The sequence below is a fragment of the Fukomys damarensis genome, unplaced genomic scaffold (assembly GCF_012274545.1).
Source record: "Fukomys damarensis isolate Sample0158 unplaced genomic scaffold, DMR_v1.0_HiC HiC_scaffold_37, whole genome shotgun sequence".
In the NCBI taxonomy this organism is placed as follows: Eukaryota; Metazoa; Chordata; class Mammalia; order Rodentia; family Bathyergidae; genus Fukomys; species Fukomys damarensis.
Genome location: NW_022900949.1, coordinates 26524428 through 26548538, shown reverse-complemented (window position 1 = coordinate 26548538; position 24111 = coordinate 26524428). Strand labels below are relative to the sequence as shown.

General features: G+C 34.5%; 1 protein-coding gene across 4 annotated transcripts in view; it reads right to left on the bottom strand.

Annotated features, from left to right (window-relative positions):
- Mindy3 (MINDY lysine 48 deubiquitinase 3) overlaps positions 1-24111 on the bottom strand; it is a 75628-nt gene that overhangs the window by 36584 nt on the left and 14933 nt on the right. For 2 of the 4 annotated variants that reach the window (XM_010617238.2, XM_010617239.2), the window contains exons 3-9: positions 21616-21676; positions 19644-19817; positions 16483-16534; positions 15524-15638; positions 12714-12787; positions 11188-11267; positions 3034-3104 (exon numbers count right to left, since the gene is read on the bottom strand). In XM_010617238.2, the coding sequence (XP_010615540.1) occupies positions 3034-3104; positions 11188-11267; positions 12714-12787; positions 15524-15638; positions 16483-16534; positions 19644-19817; positions 21616-21676 (627 nt within the window). Of the gene's footprint in view, positions 1-3033; positions 3105-11187; positions 11268-12713; positions 12788-15523; positions 15639-16482; positions 16535-19643; positions 19818-21615; positions 21677-24111 lie in introns of those variants that run through there. The other 2 variants (XM_019206508.2, XM_033759287.1) reach the window with 2 other exon arrangements.

The window sequence follows — 24111 nt, the reverse complement described above, 5'->3', positions numbered from 1 at the left end:
AACACAAAAACCAAAATGCAGCTGCTGGAACACTAGAGCAATACATAAACAAATAAACATACAGCAGGTATTAACTTCCTGCTAAGACTCTAATGAAAAATCACATTCTTCTGTTCTACCTAATAATGAAAAAGGACAACAGCAAACATTTAGAAAATTTTGAATTTCTGGTAAAATTGTCCTTTCAATCAACAAATATTTATTGAGCACACAATATGAATCCTGCAAGACAATGCTTTTCCTTCAAAGAATGTATATTCCTTTAGGGAAGATAACAGAAAAACAAATCTTTTGAAAAGGCAACTAAAAAGGTAACCACAGAGTAACTACCTCTACAAAAGAATGTGAAAAAGAGTAACTGAGGGAAAGTCAAGGAAAGAGGCAGTGAGACCTGCTCTGAAGTACAAGGTCAAGGGGAGTGAGGCATCCAGGTACAGAGAACAAAGGGCTGGGCGAATGCAGGAGAGTGACAGCTCCCCTTGTGTGGCTGGGGCACAGGGAGGGAGAACAATGCAGCCCAAAAGACAGGATCCAGATCATCAGATCTCACAAGCTATGTGGTAAAGATGTCAAAATATAACACTCCCATCCTTTAGCCTCCTGCAAAACACGCGGGTATGCACACTCACTCACACCCACCGAGGCAGGCACTTATACATGTACTTCTTTTTAGGGTACAGGGATGCGAGTGCTGGGGGAAAGAGTAGCTTTAGCTTGCATCATGAGAGTAATGGAAAATAAAGGAGTTGCTGTTGTTTAACCATATGATACTTGCCAAGCAGTTAAGAGCAGGATAAATCCTATTTGATTACCATACCTATATCACCTATTTAAATGTTGTCATAAGGAGGAATGTTGTCTGGGGAGCAACAATAACACTACCACCACCACTAAAACACATTCATTTGTACATGCATGCATGTGTGCACCTATACACAGACAGGGGACAAGACACTGTTGGTGTTACTAAAAATAATCACGACTACCGGAACCACTACTGTGGAACTCCTTTAAAGTGGAAAAATAAGACTATAATTCTTCCTTTCTCTAAAACTATGGCATCTTAATAAGTGCAAACCGTTAGATTTAAACCCCATTTAAAACTATTTGGCACGCTCAGTGGTTAGTTCAGATTCTGTAGGAAGGCAATTAAATGTGTAGCAATAAGTGAGCATTTTATGGCAATTTCTAACCTTAGCACATGTGCCACGGAGTTTAATGCTGCAAAGTGCATGGAATTTGTGTCTGTGTCTGGGAAAGATAAAAGTTAGAATTCAGACAGTTGGAGAATTATTTATCTTTGCTTGATACCATTATAACCAGTTCTTTTGGTAAAGCATGATTTTTTTAAATAAAGAAAATGTACTTTTTCTTCAGCTTATGAAATATATTTCTAAATTTTTTTTTTTTTTTTTTTTTTTTTTTTTTTGGTACGAGGGATTGAACTCGGGACCTGGCGCTTGTGAGGCTGGCAGTGGCACCACTGCGCTAAATCCCTGGCCCTATATCTCTTTTAAATACTACTTGTCTCAATTTTTATGTATGTTTCTGGGTTCTGTCACCTATTCTCCTAACAGGAAATGCAGCATGGTCAGTCAGCTTAACTACCCTTAGGAATCTGTCAGTCTAGGGTGGGAGATCAGGAAGGAAGTGAAGAGAGTGTCATATAAAAATAGGTGTCAGTTAAAATGTGCCACCGTGGGAACAAAACTAGTATCCACAAGACATTGGACTGGAGAATAAGAACAACAGAGGACCAGCCATGACGTATATAGACCGCTGGGGGCCAGGCTGCAGGCCCGCAGTCCCAAGGCTCGTGTGACTTGCTTTAGGAAGAGGGAAACACGTGGAAGGTTGAATGCTTCCTGGCTGTGTCAGGAAGGTGCATGATCTCAGCACTCCTAAGGCAAGATAACATCTGCTGAGGACAATGCAGGAAAAAAATGCATAAATCCATGGATGGGGAAGGACTTAATCCCCATGAACTTGTTCCTCACTGTTTCCCCATTCTTATTGCAGTCGCTATTCTAGGAAAAAGTACATTGCTCCTCCCACTGTGCTTCTTGCTGGCTAATAAAAATATGGAGACACCTCAAAGAATTAGGATTAGAGGTTCCATTTGACCCAGCCATCTCTCTGTTGGGTATCTTTCCAAAAGAATTAAAAGAATCATACCACAGTGATATACGCACACCCATGTTTATAGCAGCACAGTTTGTAATAGCTAAAACTTGGAAACAGCCCATCTGCCCATCAGTTGGAAACTGGATAAAGAAGATGTGGCTTTTCTATAAAATGGAATACTACCCAGCCATAAAGAATGAGAGAGTAGATTCATTCATAGGTAAATGGGTACATTTTGAGGATATACTCCTAAGTGAAACACATAAGTCACACATATGCAAATACCAAATATTTTCTCTAGTGTGGAAAACTAAAATAGCACTCAAGATCCTAATGGGACAATTAGCAAATAGGAAGAAAAGGACCAAAGGTGTAGGGACAGTGAGAAAGATAGGGAAAGGGGAATAAGGGAAAAGGAAAAAACTATGAGAAAATGTAAAAATGGAATTAAAGTGTTTGAAGGGAGGTGGGGAGGAGGGGGTGAAGGGAGGGTGGGGACAAGGGGAAAAATGAGAACCAAGACCTGGCATGTAGAGGTACAAGATCCCAGTAATGAATGTAACTGTACTGTCTACCTAGAATGTACCAATAAATTAAATAAAAAAAAAAAATGGGTGAAGAGTAGAGTTTGGGCTGGGGATTTAGCTCAGTGGTTCCGGCTTTGCCTCCCAAGCAAAAGGACCTGAGTTCAGTCCAAAGGACCGAAGTTCAGTCCCTGGTGCAAAAAAAAAAAAAAAAAAAGAGTGCAGGTCATTGAGTCTGTCCACTAGAGTCAGGCTCCTCCCAGTGTACCCTTGAACCTTGAATATTGTGTGTTTCTCTTCATTCCTTGTCCTCCCCCCTGCATGCATCTGCGGTTCTGATAAGCCCCAGCAACAAACTATCTAAAATATCTTAAAAATCAATTACCTTACAGTATCTTAAAGCTTCCATTAATGTTAAGAATCCTACAGCTGCTTGCTCATGTATACCAAGAAGTTCTGCAAAAAACAAACAAACCAAACAGCATTGTGTTAGTATATATAATCGAAAAGATAAGTAGGAGTATGTGTATATAAATATGCATATACGTTTATATATACCAAGATTTTTATTTCTATCCAAAACTATGAGCATAAAAACATAAAAGAACTCTGGAGAAACTCCTTGTGCCTTAGTCTATCAGTGATCGGGTATTTAGAGACATATTACAGTGTGTTGTGTTCATTCTAATACCTCATGTATCAACTTTTTTCAGACAAAAGCTAAGGTTGGATATAGAGATTTGGGAATTATGATGATAGAAGTGAAACTTAACATCATGGAAGCACACAAGACAGAGACAAAGCATAGAGAAGGAGGCAAACGATCAGAGTCATGACTGATGACGATAAAATCTGTTCACTGACTATAGCTTTTAGCTAATGTACATTAAATAGCACATTTTCATCTACAAAAAACATTTTACTTTCTGGTTCAAACTTGTGTTTGTATGTAATTTTTGTGTGTATATATAATTTTACATTTTTTTCACCATTTGCTCATTTCCAACTTTCTATTAGGATATTATTTTATCAGTTAATGCAATAAGAATAGTAATTCTAGAATTTTTGTTGTAAATATTTTACTAAGCATTCTTGAGTACACAATATCTATATAGTAAAAGATAAGAACTAGTAGTTTAATATTTTGGATTTCTAAATTCAACTTTAAAAGGCAGCACATACACTATTGTTTTATATTGAGATTGTGACTTTCTGTGCTTCACAGGGCCTTTTAAATAAATCAAGTAATTTTTGCAATATGACATTAATTGCCCTTTTTTATTCTGTCATGACTGCAGAGAGAATTTTACAGAGGATAAATGTTGTGTTCTATTACAACAACAGTGTAAAATCAGAAACAGATATAGAAATCTACAAATGAGACAGTAAGGGGATTTGTAAAAATTTAAAACAATGTCACTACTAATTTTGCTTTGAAAAATGGTACTTTAAAATTATTTAAAGAAAGGGCTGGGGATTTAGCTCAGTGGTTCCACTGCCTGCCTTACAAGCGCAAGGTCTTGAGTTTGATCCCTGGTACCAAAAAAAAAAAAAAAAAAAAAATTTTTAAATGATTTGGGAATCAGTATAAAGATGTGAGTCCATGTTATGGAGATCAAAAAGACAGAACAAAGCATAGAGAATGTTATTTATATTGAGAAGCAGTAGGCATATTATTTTATTTTTAAATGAATTAGCAAACATTTTTAATTTTTCTCAATTTCTCATGAAAACATGAAAATATTGATCATTGTCAGCTTATAATCCATAAGTAAAACTTCTTCACGACCCTCAGTAATTATTAAAAATATAGAGATTATAGGACCAAGAGAGTCACAATTTTAAAATCAATTAGCACCACCTAGTGTTACAAGCAGATACTACACCTTCATTTAAACACTGTTACTAAATATAGCAAACTGGCTTTTCATAAATCTTGTGCGATGAATTATTTGGATTATGTCAATAATCAGATGCCTAAACATCTAGTTTGGATGGCAATGTTTAAAAATGTATTATACCTATTTCCTTAAGCAGAATATATACTTAAAATTAATCTCTTTGAATAATTTAAGCATAGAATTAAAAATACTTATTTTTATACCAAGCTATAGTACAGTGAGGAGACAGTATTCTAACACATTACATCATGTAGAATTTGGTTGTATGAGACTTTCTCAATAAGAAGTCTATTTACTCTTGCAGAAAATTTTAGTAAATTTATAATGATATATTTTTATTTTTATTGCCAATATTTATCTTACAAAAGACTTAAAAAAGTTTAAAGACTCAAGCTATTTCTGACTGAATTTCCAGGAGTATTGCATATTACAGTATTACTAGACAGCACCAGAAATCAAGACTATTCTTTGGCCTATAATATCCATGGTTATCTTTTTATTTTTTTGGAACCAGGGATAGAACTCAGGTCCTTGCGCTTGTGAGGCAGGTGGTGAAACCACTGAGCTACATCCCCAGCCCATGTTATCTTTTACTTTTAATTGAAAATGTATATACCGATGATGCCTGAAAATATATATATTGTGGGATGGTTAAATCAAGCTTATTAATATATGTGTTACCTCAATGTACTTATTTTTATGGTGAGAACCCTTAAAATCAATGTCAGTGGTATTCAATAATTGTCCCTTGAATTATTTTGTACAACAGACCTTGTAAACTTATTTCTCTTTCCTAACTGACATTTTGTATCATTTGACCAATAAATATTTTCCAACTCCCTCCTATCCCTGGTAACCATCATATTATTCTGCTTTTCTGATTTCACTTTTGTAAGATTATGAGTATATTGTAGACTTTCTATGTAATCTGGATTTCGTAGCCTAGCAGTTAAGGTTACTCATCACCCGTCCCCATCACCCTCAGACTGACCATGTGTCTCTCCCCCGAGTTCCAGTTAATATACAGAGTATGTTAATGTTTGAGTGAGATACCTGTCATGGCTCATCCACTTACTCTTTACCATGGACAAGAACCTTTGGATTGAATTATCAACCTCAATTATTTCTGTAAAACAATCTAACATTAAGGTTTCCTGAGAAATTTATTTTATTTTATTATTTTGGTACCCGGGACACAACTCGGGACCTTGTACTTGCGAGACAGGCAGTGGCATGCCAGAGCTAAATCCCTGGCCCGCCCTGTGAAATTTAAGTAAGATAAATATCTTCCATGTTACCCCACATACCAGGTGTGATTAAAAAAATGAATATTTATATTTAAAAATACTTATGACAGTAAAAGGCATATTACAGTGGACCATTGACTAAGGAATTCAATTCGTTCCTGAGGCCTGGTTGTAACTCACGTTGGCCATGAAGGCTCAGGCTCCTCTCCACAGCCTTCGAAGTCTCTCTCCTGTACACAGGCAGATCTCAGGCTCCTCAGAGAGACGTCGGCCCAGGATTTCTCAGTTAGCCCCACATAAGAAAGGATGTTGTCATGTTCCTTGTAGAACTCTTTAAGGGATAAATCTGTTATCTAAGACCATCTGGAAACCCAAGAGGCTGACATTTGGGTTGTAATTCGAGACTCCATTCATAAGTTAAAACTAAAATTCTGGGCATAACCCAAGCTGTTCGAATGTCAGCAAGGTTGTAACTAGAGGGTTCACTGTGCTATTAATCTCTCTCAAAAACGCTCCCTCGCTTTGAGCATGCTTCTCTCATCACTCCTGCCCCTTTCTGATGCAGTTCTAGAAGTTCTCTTTTGTCTTTAGCTGCTCAGTTAGGGCTACCTCCTTGTCCTGAATTGATTCGAAACATTTATCGTTCGTGGTCATTTCGACTTTGGAGAAGTGCCAGAAGTCACACAGTGCCTGCTCCAGTGAGTAAGGTAGATGAAGACACACTAGAATGTTTTCAGGAGCCCACCTTCCACTGGATGGCACTGGTAGCTACATTCACCAAATTTTTGGTCACATCACATGAGGACACCCAGGAAAGAGGACTCCAGAGCTGCTTCAGACAGTGGCAAGAATGCTGGGACAGGTGTGTTTGAAGTGAGTGAATTTGGGGTGAGACTAATGGCAAATCTACAGAGAAACACATCTTTAACTGTAATCATTTTTTTAAAAATTAAGCACACATAATTTTTTTTATCAGCCCTTGTACGTATTTTAGCACTAAGGGTGGAAATGCAGTTTTTTGTTTGTTTGGGTTTTTTTTAGTTTATGGGTACCTTTTAGGTATACAGTACATTTACATTCATTATTAGGATCTTGTACCTTTATATGACAGGTCTTGGTTCTCATTTTTCCCCTTGTCCCTGCCCTCTCTTCACCCTCTCCTCCCTTCCCCATTTACAAACACTTTATTTCCATTTTTTCATTTTCTCGTATTTTTTTCTTTTCCCTTATTACCTTTCCCCTACCCTTCCCATTTTCCTCACACCTTTATCCTTTTCTTCCTATTTCACATTGCTAATTATCTCATTAGGATCTTATGTACTATTATAGTTTTTCACACCTGAGAAACTATTGGTATTTACACGTGTGACTTATTTATTTCACTTAGGAGTATATCATCAATACGTATCTATTTTCCTATGAATGAATCGAATTTCTGATTCTTTATGGCTGAGTAGTATTCCATTTTATAGAAAAACCACATCTTCTTTATCCAGTCTCCAGTTGATGGACAAATGCGCCTTTTCCAAGTTTTACCTATTACAAACTGTGCTGCTATAAACATAGGTGTGCATATATCACTGTGATATGATTCTTTTAACTCTTTTGGAAAGATACCCAGCAGAGGGATGGCTGGGTCAAATGGAACCTCTAGTCCCAGCTCTTTGAGGTATCTCCATATTGATTTCCATAGTGGTTGCACCAGTCTGCACTCCCACCAACAATGGAGAAGGGCTTTCTCCCCTCAACCCACCAACATTTGTTCTTTGATTTCTTGACAGCAGCCATTCTTTGTGGGATGAGGTGGAATCTCAGTGTTGTTTTCCTCTGCATCTCTCGAATGACCAGTGATGTGGAATATTTTTTCATATATTTACTTGCTGCTTTTACTTCTTTGTCTGAGAAATGTCTGTTCATTTCAGATGCCCATTTTTGAATCGGGTCTTTGTATTTGGGGGGCGCTGATTGTTTTGAGTTCTTTATATATTCTAGATAAGAGCCCTTTGTCTGAGGAGCAGCTGGTAAAAATTTTTTCCCACATTGTAGGTTGTTGCTTAGTTCTGTTGATGGTTTCTTTTGCAGTGCAGAAGCTTTTTAATAAGATGAGATCCCAGTTGTTGATTCTTTCTTCTAGTTCCCATGCTACTGAGGATTTGTTCATAAAGTCTTTTCCTATGCCAATGTCTTCAAGAGTTCTGCCTAACTTATCTTCCAGCAAGTTTAGTGTTTCTTTTTTAGATAGCCTTTATTAAGTTGAGAGATAGACAGTCTACTCCAATTTTTTACAGGGTTTTTATCATGATTGGGTGTTGAATTTTGTCAAATGCTTTGTCTGCATCTATGGAGAGGATCATATGGTTTTTGTCCTTGACTCTGTTAATATAGTGTATTACATTTATTGACTTATGTATGTTGAACCATCCTTGCATCCCTGGTATAAATCCGACTTGGTCAGGATGCATGATCTTCTTGATGATCCTCTGTATTCTGTTTGCAAGTATCATTAATTAAGGATTTTTGCATCAATATTCATTAAGGAGATTGGCCTGTAGTTCTGCTTTTTAGTTGGGTCTTTCTCTGGTTTGGAAATCAAAGTGATACTTGCTTCCAGGAATGAATTTGGAAGTATTGCTTCCCTTTCAATTTCGTTGAAAAGTTGAAAGAGTAGTGGCAGTAGTTCTTCTCTACAGATCTTGTAAAATTCAGCAGTGAATCCATCAGGACCTGGATGTTGGTAAACTTTTAATTAAATTTTCAATTTCACCTATTGTAATTGGGGTATTTAAAATGTTTTTCTCTTCTTCATTCAACATTGGTTAATCATAAGTATCTAGAAATCTGTCCATTTCTTCTGTGTTTGGAATGCAGTTTTTAAAGGCAGTGCATACGGTTAATGATTAAGTATGCTGGCTCTATGGAATCCTACTACTGTGGATCAAATCTCAGGTTCACTTGCTACACTATGTGAAATCAAGCAAGATACTTAACCACTTGGTACTTCAGTTTATCTAGCTGTAAAATGAGAGGAATGAGCAAAGTATAGTTATATGAATGAAGTGAGCAGGAAGAGATGAGCATCTGTTATTTGACTTTAGGCAAATTACTAAGTTATCTATCTGAGCCTCAGTTTTCATAACAAAATTGAGTGCAAACACACCTATCTAAAACACACTCCTTAGTTTAAAGTACATAAACAGTTTGGCAGTGTGGGGATCAAACTCAGGACCTTGAATTTTCAAGGCAGGCGTGGTTCCACTGACTAAATTTCTATTACTTACTGTTCAGTTTTAAACTACAGTGGTACCTCAGTTCATGAAGTTAATTCTTTCCATGAAGCTGGTTGAAAAATAAATTGGATGAAAACTGAATCAAATTCAATGGTTAGGTTGAATGTTGACCTTGTGAGGAAATCTGATTCAGTTCTGGTCCAGTTTGCTTTGCAACCAGAATTGTGGAAAGAATTAAGTTCAGGAACTGAGGTACCACTTTTACTTAACATGTATCTACAGGAAGATGATAGCCTTGAAAGGCAATATTTTAAGAAAAAGGAAGGATAAATCTGCATGTATCAAAAGCCAAAAACTTAATACCCGACTAACATATTCAGTGAGTCAGTAACTTCATGGAGAGAGAAAGAACCGAGGGAGTCTATAGGATATATGGTGAGAAGCCGGAGGACGGGGAGGGAGAAGTGCACTGTGGGAGCAGGACAGGCTTGGCAGAAAAATGGCCGCAGCGCACAGGAAGAGGCTGTAGGGGCAGAGAGGCCACACAGGGCGAGAACCAAGTTCAGTAAGAAGCACATGTTTCTTCCCCTAATCGACTGAAATGATACACTTCAGAGCCTAGAAACCGCTGGGAGAAGGACAGAGAGGGGTGAGAAGGGGCGAGACCAAAAAAACCTGAGCATTACTCAGGAGAAACTGACATTCTTTGCACTGGGAGGATCCAATTCTTCCAGCTGTGAATCATAACAGAATTTCAAGAATAGGATGCGCTTACACAAAATAAAGCAGAATAACCTGGAATCTTTTGTTTTGCTTTGTTTTGCCCACGAATTTCACTGCTTCAATTTTGACCTTCACCAGAAATTGGCAAACTGAGGTTCTCATTCTAACTTTATCACTACATGAAGAATTTTGCCAACATTAACTAATATAGAGAGTGAAGTTAGTTCTTAAATTTCTAAAACAGTAAAATGAAGAGTTGTACAGCGTTACAGTGCTTTTCAACTTTAAGTTCCATAATTTTTACTAATTTTTAAAACATTTTATTCTTTCATGTTTCTGCTACTTAACTATATTCATATTTCTAAAATTTAAGAAAAAGTCGAATTTAAGATCAAGAATCAATTAAATGGGAGCAAAGAGTAGTAACTTATTTTCTCAGTCATATTTATTCTGTTTTTATGATGGCTTAATCTAATTTATAATTTAGCAAAAACTTATAGAATAATTTTCCTTAGGAACTATGGAGCTTTGTGTACTGTATTATCCACTCCAGTAAGAGGTGCACAGTGGTTACTTTGGGCTGAGCAAGGACACAGATTCACACGGAGTCATGAATAGCCTGAAGGAATTTTATTACCAGCTCTCCTTAACCGAACAGGATGGCTGATGTGTTTCTCTTCAACATTCATAGAAACATAAGACGTTTCAGAAAATCAGTAACTGAGACCTGAAAGTGGCGATGGAGGTTACTGGTTTAAGTCTCAGCTGGCATTCAATTTGCTCAGCAGTTTAAAGAAAATTGTACATATTAAAAGTAACACAGGAAAACTTATTCTCTAAGCAAATATTTCAAGTCACTGTTTGATTTGTAATTTTCCTCCCTTTTATACAACAATGTCTACATTGACCCTGAATAAATATGTTCTATGTTTATTATATAAACATTATATTATAAAATATATAATTATCATTATACATATTATATATATAATAATTATATATTATTATTATTATTATTATTATTATTATTATTATAAGAGACTTATTACTCTTTCTAAAGATGTCAGTCCTATAATCTCTAATATCATACTAGAGAAAACAGAGGGCTTGAGAAGTTCAGTTCAGGCTTGGGAATGGAACCCAAGATGCCTGGCTCTAAAAATACATAATGCCTTGGAAACTGTTGAGGATTCTTCCATTAGAAAGCACTTACCTTAATCTCTAAAGTGGAGCCATTAGGAAGATGACATAATCAATTATATTGTAATGAAATATTAACCATAAAAGTTACATCTGCAACAAAAGCTGGGCATGGGACACATGCTTCTAGTCCCAGCATTCTGGGAGGCTGGACCAGGAGAATAGGAAATTCAAGCCCAGCCGGGCCAAGTTGGTAAGAACCGATCTCCAAGGACAAAACCACAACAAAGAATATACTTACGCATTCCTGAACATTCTCTGTCACCGTCCCATACATTGGAAACAGCATGTCCCGTCAGTAGGAGGTTAATTAAACTTTGGCTATTAATAAAAATTAAAAAGTAATTAAAATATGAATAAAATAGTATTCAAGTAATTCCTATGGTAAGACATTAAAATAATGACTTTTTACATTAAATTATGTTAAGAAGCAAGGGGAAACCTCATATTTTCCACTGTATATACTTCCTTTGTTAAGTGAGACATGAAACGTATAACCCAATAGTATCTATTTTACATAATCATACAACTTTAAGAAACCATAATTAAAAGGATGAGAAAATAAATATTTTGATAATTTACTTAATATTTATAATCCACTTTTAAAACACATATATAATTATTAATAACATATTTTCGGTTTTTGATGAAAGACATATAAATTTTAACCCCTGAGGCAGAAAGGTGTAAAACGAAGGACTCATTATAAGAGTACATTTACTATCACTGTCTATTGATTTCGATAAAAAGAAGCTGTGACAGGCTGGAGAAGGACACAGGCCCAGAGGAAAATGGAATGTTTTTTCTTCTACAGAGGAAGGTATTTAAAAGTATGTTAACAATATAGTTCCCAGTTGAAATAAGTAAATTTCGTCTTTTAAACAATTTCATAATTGAAACACAAACCATTTTTGTTAGAATGCCTCTCCATTATTACCTTAAAATACTACAATAAATGCAATGCATACACACACCTAAACTGGAAGTTAACATTTAATGCACAAAGCAAGATGCACAAATCTATACATATTAGACTCTCAATGGTGCTGGCAAGCAAAACTACCTGACTCAGTTGTGCTTAACTTTTTTTTTTTTTTAAACAATAGTTAATACATGGTTTATCATGATCTTCAAAGTAGTTACTCAGAGTACAAGGCATGGACAAAAAAGATTCTCTCTTATCAGGAAGAAAGAAAGAGCTACTATCACAAAGATTTCTTTTCAATGACCTAAGAGAAACTAGAAGTATAAATGAAACAAATAAACATATATTTTAAAATATTTTTGAAACAGAATAAGTAATTTGGAGATTAAAGTTCTCCCTAATTCCTATTTATGTATCTTCTATTTTGTGCTTTATTGGTATACATATTTTGAGTTTCTTACATTATAGAAACAATACAATATTTAAGCTTGTGTGTCTGACTTACTTCATTTAACAATATGTTCTCAAATTGCATCCAATTTTCTATAAATTACTTAAATTTGTCTTTCTTTATGGTACAGGTGTACGCCATTGTGTATAAATACCACGTTTTCCTTCTCAGTTCATCTGCTGGTGGACATACACGCTGTTTCCAAGATCAAGCTATTATATACTATGCTATATAAACACAGGTATCCACGTATCCCTGTAATATGATTATCGTAACTCTTTTGGGGAGATACCTAAAAAGGGAATTTCTATTTCTATTTTTTTGAGGATTATCACGTCAAGTTTCTAAAACTAAAGCCATCAAAAAGAGATAATAGATTTTAGTTAGTTACCTGCCATGTCCGTATACAGGATCTATCAAAGGTTCACTTGCATCTTCAATTTCATTTTTTATGTTTTCAATGCCCTGAAGAAAGCAAGAATTCATTGACTTAAAGTGGAATTATGAAATAGAAAATGGAAATGTATGAAATACAATTACTTCATTTAACTCTTCTTTTAAAGAATTACCCACTTTTGAAATATTCATGCATGTGAGACAATAACTATAACATATACTTCATCGAAGTATATATTTTATTGTTTCTCATGGGCTTTGTATCAAGAACACTAATAGATACATGGGTAGTAAATCTAATATTAGTTAAAGGAGTAGACAAATACATTTAACTTTCAAAGGTTAATTTCTGTGTAACTTTAGGGTAAATTAAATTAAAACCTAATATACCTGCTAAGGCAACAGACTGTATCTCAGGTCACTTAAAAAACGCATCAGTAGGGACTGGGGATTTAGCTCAGTGGTTCTGCCACCTGCCTCGCAAGCACAAGGTCCCGAGTTTGATCCCCAGCACCAAAACAAAACAAAATGAAAATAAAATAACTAAAAAACACATAGGTAGCAGATACAAACAAAGGAGAGTACTGACAAAGACATAAATGTAAATATACAAAAGGTGTAACTGGTACATAAGAAAATGGAAAGCTTACTTCCAACTGTGTTTTCTTTCAAACATTGATAATTCAAATGTATACTGATAATGTAAGACATAAATTAGTAGGGCAAGAAGTTTCTTTTCTTGAAAATCAGTTCCTGATAAATTTTAATCCCCCCTAGGGCACACAAATTTCAAAAGTTCAACATTGAGTACAAGAAAATGTAGGTATTTTAACTTCACCAACTCCAGAATGACCTAGATGTAACTGACACTCGTTGAGCTATTCAACCCCTTTCTACCACTGGTTTCATCTTAAGGATTAAATAGTTGATTATGCAATAATAAAAATATTTAATCACTGCCTACATATCATGGGGGTAAACAGAGGGCACGATCTTGCACTTGTTATCCTTGAAAACAACAACACAAATCAAGCTGTGGTGAAGTCAAAATGAACGACAGGAAGAAGGGACACAGCCACTGGGGAGGAAAGGGTATCATTTCAAAGACCACAAACACCCAGCATGACTTCTCAGCTGTTCAGGACAACAGAGGAAGTTATCAAAAATTGCAAGCATAAAAAAAAAAAAAAAAAAACTTGGAGGAAAACGAAGAGTCAAGAAGAAATCCTATGGTAACAATCATCTAAGATGCCATCATAATGGTCCATTCTCAGTGTACGCCCAGCTACCAAGTAATTCAGGTTCTTTCTCTCGTTTATATTGAATAAGCCAAATAAATATGCATATTTCTCTTGTTCTTTATATTTGCAAGTATGTTTTCCTTCTTCCTCATTCTAGTCACGTCTCTAGTTCAGGCTTACCTATGGCAACACCCACTTTTCTACTTTTCCTGACTCCAGACTTCTATTCCAATTTTTATTTTATTTTATTATTTAAGTCTCTTCATTCTAAATTCTTACCCTAGTTTAAGATGTATTTTATTAACAGAAAGATCTTGTTACTCCCTTCTTCAAAATTTTGTTTTGTTCTAATTTTGAGCAGAAGAAACCGAAAGTACTTTTTGCACAATGTATAAAGACTTTCACATTCTAAGACTTGAGTCCAATTTCATCTTTTACAATTAATTGCCCAACTAGAATATTATGTTTCAGTAAAGCTGAATTATTTACAGTTCTCCAAACCTGGTTATACCCCAATGCCTTATGACCCTTTAGACTTGTTATTCTCATTTCTAGGAAAGTTTTCCTGCTGCTTTTCCATATATACAACTTATTCATTCATTAAATCCCTACTCTATCAAAAGATTGCTGCTACATAAAGTCTGTTCTTACTTCCACTCAAACTTAGGCACATCTTCCATTTTCCCATCATTCTGTGTATATTAAAACACACACACACACACACACACACACACACACAGAGAGAAAAACTTCCATAATGGTGGTAATTATTAACATATCATTTTCATACAACACTGAATATAAAACATTAAAAGGTATATCTCATATGATAAGCTGATAAGCACAATCCTTAACATGGCGTTAGTGCTCAGTGAATTTACATCAAAGGAGCAAGTTTCATTTCAGACAGTGTATCAGTAGGATATCCAATTAACCTTAACAGGCTACAAGAGATAGGATATCAGCATTTGGGGAGAAAATGGAGGACTGGAAGTGTACACATTGGAATTAGCCATACAGAGATTGAAAGATCTGAGAGAATGAAATATCCAAAACAAAAGAGTATATAGTACCCAGAGAATGAAATTTCTAGAACACTACAATTCAAAGGATGATAGAAAAGGAAATGAGGCTACTGAAAAAAAAATGACAATATTAACAAAAAAAAACCAAAACAAAACAAAAAGAATCACTAGCCAACAATTTATCAAACAGTGAAGGAAAGGAGGGTTATAAAGTGTTCCCAGGAGCAGTTAAGAGTTTGAGCTCCAGACATTGCTAAGGTCAAAGAAAATAAAATTTGGAAGAATCAATAGCATTTCTTAATTAGAATATTATCGATAAACTCATAGTACAGAAGAGCAAAGGTGAAAATAAGCTGGAAAGTGGTTAAGTAGCAAGTGAATGGAGAGAAAAGTGGAGACAATTCCTTATTGTTGGCACAAGAGATCTTCTTTTCTGAGATTTAGAAACAGCACAGGAATAAAATTACTCATCACACCACAGCAGGAAAAAAACAGGACTAAACTAACAAAGGGTAGAAGAAGCAGCTGCTCAAACAGACCTTTGTCAATAACACAGAATACAGAAACAGCAATACTCCGAATTTGTTTGCCCACATGGAATACTGGTCCAAAACAGCATCTTTTAATTCTGATAAATTTCTGAATGATCTTTTTCTGGGAGAGAAAAAGAATTAAGTATTAATATCATAATGAGATTTATTACATTCACAAAGGAGAAAAATTTAAATTATCTTATGTACTAACACACCTACAAATAAGGGATGTTTGCAAGTGCCTCAAATTTTCAAATACAAAGTTAACTTATATTAAAAGCAAAAACTATAGCTCTGACAACCACCTCTATAAACAATGTTCACCAGGGAAGCCTTTCAAATATCTGCGCACTCATGCTATCTTACATATCTGCGGCTTCTTTTAAAAGAAACTAATGCTAGATTTCAAAACAAATGCCACCTATAATTCTAACAGCATAGACATCCTTACCTTTTATTTTGGAATAAAAATAAACCCTCCAATGAAAAATGGGCACTTTTAACAAAAATGACAGAAATTATGTTTTGAGAGATATGAAATAATTTTAATATTTATCCCAACAGATATATTTATATTTACCCAGTACAGAAAAAAATTAAGCTAAAATGCCTTTTCTCATTGCATTGATGAACAGGCTTTTAATGTTTCTTTAAAAAGTGTACTTTAATTTAGGACTAGAATAATTAAACGTACAATTTTTTGTTTTTTGTTTTTTTTTTGTTCTGGGGATTGAACTCAGGTCCTTGCGCTTGCAAGGCAGGCCACCAAACTGCTGAGCTAAATCCCCGGCCCCAATTTTATTTTTTTAACTTGAAAATAAATTAATCCTTAAGCAAGGGATTTAAGATTCAGGTTTAAGTTGCACAGTAGTATACAAATTTAAGAACTTTTCCATAGTATGAACAGACTCAAAATGGCAATGTGTCCACAAGGTAAGTATTTTAAATGTTCCAATGTTACTTACTGAATTAATGCATGAAATCGCTCAAAGCCAAGCTCTTCGACAGCCAAGGCAGCTATACATAAAAGACACTTTTCAGCACTACACACGGCAAATAAATGACACAAGATACACACAGCAGGCTGTAAATACTTTCAAGCAATCAAAACTTTCCCTGTTTCCTTATTCCCTTAAAATTCTCAGTTTATTTTTAACTTTACTATGACATGAATTTATATCTCAACTTCTTAGTTACCATGGCTATAACCAAAATGGGTTCACACTGAGAATGTAGAAGGGTTACTGAAGAACAAACATTTCTTTTCCATTCAGGTATGCTAGTACAGTTTCTGAGAGGAGAAATTCTTGACAATCAGTGCTTCACACATCACTGACACGTGTCCAGCACTTTAAAATAAAGTCAACTCATCACAGCTAATTTTCCTCCTCTGGACTATAACCCTTTTAGGTTTAATCCTTCATTATTAAACAAATGTGTATAAAAAGGCGTAGCGGTTCAATGACAGCTTTAAGTTTGTTTCCTCAGCCATTTGTGAAGCTACTAAGTCTTCCGTAACTAAAAATTTAAGAAAATAAAAGAAAGACGACGGTTACTGAGAACTTCACTAAGTTCCAGACCTTCCTTTTGCAATTGCTGGGAGGGCTGATTTCATTTAATCCTCTCTAGCTCCATTTTACAGAATGGGAGCACGAGGCTTGGAGAAGAATCCACACAGTGATCAAGAACAGAACTGAGACTGAAACTCAAGTCTTGGCTCCCAGAAAATAAAATCTTTTCTCATATCTCAGCTGAAATGTCTCCTTTATCGCAACCAACAATGTTGTATATATTTTAAAAAGCAAATCTTAATACTTTCAAAGATAAATTCTCATGAATGGTTAAGGAGACTGTTTCATTCAGAATTCATAGTGAAGATGCTTTTCCTTACAATTTAAAATGTCTCATTATGCTAGCCCTTCAAATGATAGTTTTGATTTTCAAATGTTAAAAAGTACTGTTTAAAATCTTTAAAAGTCCAAACAGTTAATTTACTTAATCTTTTCTTTTATGTGGGAAACAAACTGAAATTGAACCCAAGTATTCACTACTGCAAACAAGTGTGCATTTACCAACAAGCCAAAAATATACACACCACATAAGCCAATGAAATTAATGTCTGTACAGAATGTAACATTAACGAAGGGAAACACTTGACATTTAAAATTTCAGCATAAAATAAAAATTCAGTCTAACCTTTTCTAAATTATACTGTTTTGCAATGCATAATTACCTCAACATTTCGCTAAGAATACCATGAAAATAGACATAAAGAGAGTAATTTAGAGAGGAGAGGCAAGCAAAATAAAAAGCTTAGCAGGCAGGGATGGCAGAAAATAAAACACAAGAAAAAGAACATAGCTGGGAATAAAGGAAAGAACAGGTAAAATAGATTGTTATATGGAATAAAAATTTTTATGTAATTTCAACTCATTTGTTAATATCTCATTTTTTGTTAAAATCTATTTTTTTCAGTTAGCAGAATATTTTAAGTATGTACAAAATTAAAAACAGACTTCAATATGGTGTTATGGCAGGTCAGCTTTTAAAATGGGGCACAAATTAAACTGGAAAATTACTACAGCGTGATCTTCAAAGGGGAATTCAATATAGTATGCCCATCTAAATTAGTTACTGAAGTTAATAAATGTAAAGCATTATGGGACCATTTAATACAGCCCAGTTTATCACTACCGAAAATACAGATAATTCCATAGTAAGAACACCATGTACTATTAAGATTCCAAGGGAAAATTTACATAAAAAGATCTTACTATTTTTTCATAGATTAATATATAGACTGGCTTTAAGTACATAGTCCTTAAAATCTCTTTTACACAATTTAATCATTCCTCTCTCAAAATTTTAACATCCTAAATGGAACTATTAAACATGCTTACATGCAATCTAGAAAAACTTGGAAAATATTTAAAAACCCATCTTAAATGACATGCTTTCTAACATCTTTGCGAATGCTTTCCATTTGTCTTCAAATGTCATTATCAATTCTAAAATATGTAATTCTTTTAAAAGGTAATGTTTGAAAGGTCCGAGAAAAAACACCATTCAATTGTGTAAGTAGGAAAAATTGCTTCTTGCACTTACAGTGTTAGAATTTGCCAGGCTTAAGGCATCTAAATGTGGGGGTAGGAGAGAGAAGACAAGGACAACATGGGGACATTTCAGCCCAGGGGGCCAAAGGCACCTGACAGATAATACTATATGGAAAGCAAGACGCCTTTCACAAGCTTTACCTTCTAAAAATCAGATAGCCAGTGTTTTTAAAACAACAGTTACAGAGATGATAGTTATGGAACATATTATAAGTGGAATGTGTCATTTATTCAATAGTAGCACTTGGGACTAACAGCCGTCAAAAATCAATGACTCCCATAATTGTTCTTCAAAAGCAAGTCAGAAAAACAACTCATCGAAATTCCAAACCACCAGAAGCTTCCATTTTGCTAGTATATTCTGGCAGATTTTAGTCAATCATGTAAGAATTTTCAAAGATTAAAGACAATAGAATGTTTAATTTTTCACTCATGAGAATAGCTGTTATTTAAGTTATTTTAAAGAGAAAAGTTTTCAATCAATGTATAAAACTTAAGACATAATTAAATCATAATTAAAATTACCTTAAAATAATCCAAATATATAACAATGTCCAACAAGTTCAGAAGCAAAAAAGTCAGCGTGTAATTAAGAAAAATGTCCCCATCTTTGCTCTAGAAAGCAACTAAAGATATTTAAGAAATGTACTGATGTAAAAAGTCCCGTTTATTTCCAATACTAAAGAACATTAAAGCATCTGAAACTAATGTTTAGAGATTCATGTTATTTAAATTTTCTAAAGAGTTCTAAAATCAAAACAGATTGTTATCAAGCAGAAGATAGCTAGAACTTTTGCAAAAGTCTAAGAGATAACTGTATTTCTTGTTTTGAAACATGTAGTATGTTCTAGTAATTAACATAACTGAAGCATAAATAGAAATTATTGTTATTAATTTAGTGTATGCTAGAAAAATGATGTAAAATTTAAAAATATTTTCTCTTCAAAAACAATAAACAAAACAATAAAACAAAAGGACAAGAAATCACTTCGTGAATTAAAAGTATATCTTACAAGAGTGTTCCACTTGGCAACTAGACTCTGCGGGATTCCCAGAAATACTAGCGGTTTCCTCAGCTGTCCTTCCTCTCAGCCAGGAAACCAAACAATATGATCCAGAGTTGTCACAGCAAGCGCTTTCTAAAATATCACATAAGGTGTAACAAAGGAGTTCCTTCTGCTCTTCCTCTAAAAACAACCAAAGTACAAGTTATGATGGCTTTCCTTGAAAAATAATTCTGCCACGAACAATAATACCGAGAATGTCTTGATTTAATGCAAATCAACCATTTTAGGAAGGGGGGAAATCCACAAACAACAGATCGTAAAATGCACTTTTTAAAACAGTGTGCGTAGGACTAAAATATCCCCACTTTATATACTGCCATCGATTAGAAAAAGAATCCCCAAACATGCAGAATTAAACATTACGAGAAAGAATGAATGTGCTATGTGGAGTAATCTGACATTGATCATCCCTATTTTAAGATGCAAATGTAGCATTTAAATCACGAGGTTTTCTTTACTGCAGAACCAAGTACATCAAAGCCTGCTGAGACCTCTACTGTCCTCTACTCCTGAATTCTAATGTCTTTGATCATCCTGTCCCATAAGAATGAGACAATACGTCATCAGCACATACAAAAGCACAAAAGGTTACATTTGCAGGGGCCACCTAATAATACAGATGCTACTGACACTTACTGTGGTAATTTGAGCATTACAATTTTGTTGAAAATAGCACATTCAGACCCTTACTTTTCTTTTTGTGCAGTGCTGGGGATCACCAAGCTTTACACCTCAAGGTCACTACCCAGTTCTGTCTGCCATCTGTCTACCTATTCATTGGCAAGACCTCCTTAAATTGCCCAGCTTGGCCTCAAACTTGTAATCTTCTTGCCTCAGCCTCCTGAATGTCTAGGATTACAGCCCTGAGGCATGATGCTGGGTTCACCATTTCTGTCTGAACTGTAGCTGCCCCTCCTTTTTACAGATAGTGTTATTTCCTAGAAGGAGTACTATTTTCTGAAACTTGCTAATATAGGACATGTGTGCACATTCTATGCAGTGTTTGGGGACATAAGCAGGTTTCTGTCCCTTTTGGTTAAAAATTCTTCAAAGGCAGGATCTGTGCCATTCATAACCACTGCAGCCTTTATATTTATGACAATGCTTTATAGATTAAAAAGGTGAGTATACTTCTGTGTAAGAAATATACATTTTATTAATAAAGTTATATTGATAAGATCCTCTTGGATAATTTCTTTACAAATAACCTGCATGTCGGTAAGTTATGTGTTAATGAAATATATATATATATATGAGTATGCTACCTTAAATCAAAAATCATTAGTAGGTTCATAGTGTGGAAGGGAAGCTATTACATCATTACATACAAAACTGGGATACACCGTACCTTCTTTCAGAAATTATTTTGCGGTTCACATGAAATAGTGTAAAAGAGAAGAGCTCTGTAAATTGTCAAGTGGAATGCAAATGTCTGTTATTATCAGGCAGAACCATGTATTTCTGACATAGGGTTGCAGACAGTTTAACAGTTTCATTTGTAAATCACTTTAGATTTACAGTATTTGCACTGTATAACACATTCTATTAAAATAGGTAGGAATAAAAAGGTAATTCTGAGTTCTTGATCAGATAATTAAAAGAAATAATCCAAAAATGTCTATTCTTTATGATATGCTAGCATCTAAAAATTCTAGGAAGTGTACATTTTAGCAAGAGGCCAAAAGGACTTCTCTTAATCATAGGAAAACTGAATTTAGAAATAAATGCCTTAAAATTTGGAGTTATGATTCAAAAAACTTTCTGAAACATTTAAAAAAGAACCTCAGGGGGAAAAATCCCATTGATAGTTTAATTGAAAAGTTTTATCTTAGAAAAGTAAATTTGACAATGAATGTTTCTGGATCACCTTTAAAATAAAGAATGGAATAAAAGTTTTAAAAGATAGCTATAATTGTACCTGAGCAATCCCTCCAAGATGACTTCTCAGAAGAGAACAGGAGCTTCTTCAAAAGAAATGCCTTTACACAATTAAAGCAATAATTAGAATGCATTATAAACATGTCTCATCTTTTATTTTAAAATGGAAAAGCAAATATGCACCTCCTTTCTTATATTTTAAACAGTTTTAGAAAAATTTCAAATGTTTTCTCTTCACATTCAACAGTATGCATAGTAGTTGCTTACTCAGAATACACTACTATAAACTCTATTCTAGAACCCTAAAATTAATCATTCTTAAGTGGAAGAATTGACTCAAGTAATTAAGACACATAACTGGCAATTACAGGATCTTACTGCTCCAATCATAAAGTGAAGGCCCAATGGGGCACAAATAAATCTACATTTCTCTCACATTTGTTGGAGTGAAAGAAATCTAAATACAAAAGTGATTCCTCTCGCTGAGCTCTGACATGTGAGAAAAGACTATCACAACTAGTCATCACTTTTGTCATAAAGAGCTCCTAACCTCCTTAGCTCATAATGCTACTAAGATTTAAAAGAACAAACTGATTTCTCCTCTTTCCTTCCAGCAGGTCAGCTGGGTGTTAGTTGAGTAATCTGACAGAAACCAGTACAGTACAGTGTTTGCTCCTCAAAGCACGGTCCGTTGAACTCATTCACTTAAAATGCAGATTCCTGGGCGCCACCTGTTGAAGGAGAACCTCTCCAGGGCAGATCCAAGAAAAACAGGTTGCTAAATTGGTACTTACCTGTGGCTGAAACCAGGACAACCAGATTAAGAGGACTGTTTTTAGTGAGACAGACCTCGGTTTGAATTCTGGTTCCAATACTAACTACAAATAATAATAGTGCAAACTTTAAAAGGTCACAGAAAGGATCATATGAGAAAATTTACACAATAAATTCAATACAGCACCTGATACCTAATAATCAATACACAGAATTTTTCTAAAATTTTTTCATATTCACATTTTTCCAAAATCACCACCACCATAAAATTGAATAATACAACTATATTACAAAATTCTGCAAGTGAGATAAAGATATTCATTATTCTGTCATTAATACAAACACCACTGGCATTGTGATATATGATATTTCCTTCCAGTCTTTTTTTCCTACTTATTTTCACAAGGATGAATAAAATAAATGTATATATGTATTAAAATTTCCACTTGGTTTTCCTAGGAAATTCATAAATATAATTCTTAACCACCATTTGTCTACCAAGCTATTGAAATTTACTTATTTTTTCATGTTTACATTGTATACATTAGATTGGAAATTTTTGGCTTCTATACAGTATATAAGCTTATTCTTGAATATAAATTTTTTCAAATAAAGGATTTGTTTAGGAAAAATTCCCAGAATACAAATATTTTATCAAAAAAATCCATACCTAGCGTATTATAGTTATAATTATAATGTAAAATTCTTTCCCAAAATCAAAGTGCAAATTTACTATATAGTAGTATGTGTATGAGTGTGCTGGCATCATCCTATACACACATCACTGCTAATTATAATTTTATGTTTAAATATTTTTAAAGATAAAAGACTCTAGTTAGTTTTACCATTTAACTTTTACTTTCTTGGAGTCATAATGGGTGTCACTGTTTTGATTCTTTCATTGTTTAACATCATTCCACTTGTCACAAAGGCATGCCCATTTCATCACCTGGGGTCTTGTACTGATTTGTACAAATTCCTTGTATAAGACAGTATCCTCTTAATGCTAATAATCCCTAAAAATTTTTTTTTTGGTGGTACTAGGGATTGAAACCAGGGAGTCTGCACTGAGCTACATCTCCACTCTCTTTTTTATTTTGAGACAGGGTTTTACTAAGTCACTAAATTTCCCAGGCTGGAACTTGTGATTTTCCTGCCTCCGCCTCCCAGAGTGCTGGAATTATAGGAATGTACCATTACATCTGGCTAACTACAAATATTTTTCAGCTTAAAGGAATCTTTTCTTACAGTTGACAATCCATTAAGTTTTTGTTTTGTTTTGTTTTCCGTGGTTGAATAGCCCAAGACCTATTTGGTACACGGTATGAGAAGACCTAAACTCATTTTTTCCTCAAATTTCCAAATAGTCAAACTGAGGGCATTTATGAAACTTCATGTTATGCCACCACTGACCTCAGTACCCTCTTTACAATGGAGTGTTATAAACTCTGGGCGCAGTGCTATGCGGAATAAGGTCTATGACTGAACTACCAATTTGGTGCTACTCTCGCACCATCATGCTGTAAAGTTTATAGTTTTAAAAAGTTAATATCGGGCCGGGGATTTAGCTCAGTGGTGCTGGCACCTGCCTCACAAGCGCAAGGGCGAGTTCAATCCCAGGTACCAAAAAGAAAAAAAATGTTAATAAGTTAATATCCACACTCATAAATTTCTCATGAATCTTAATGATTTAGTTTTGACATTTAAAATGAAACCAAATTTTTTTATTGACTGAAACAATTTACTTTTTTTTTTTTTTTTT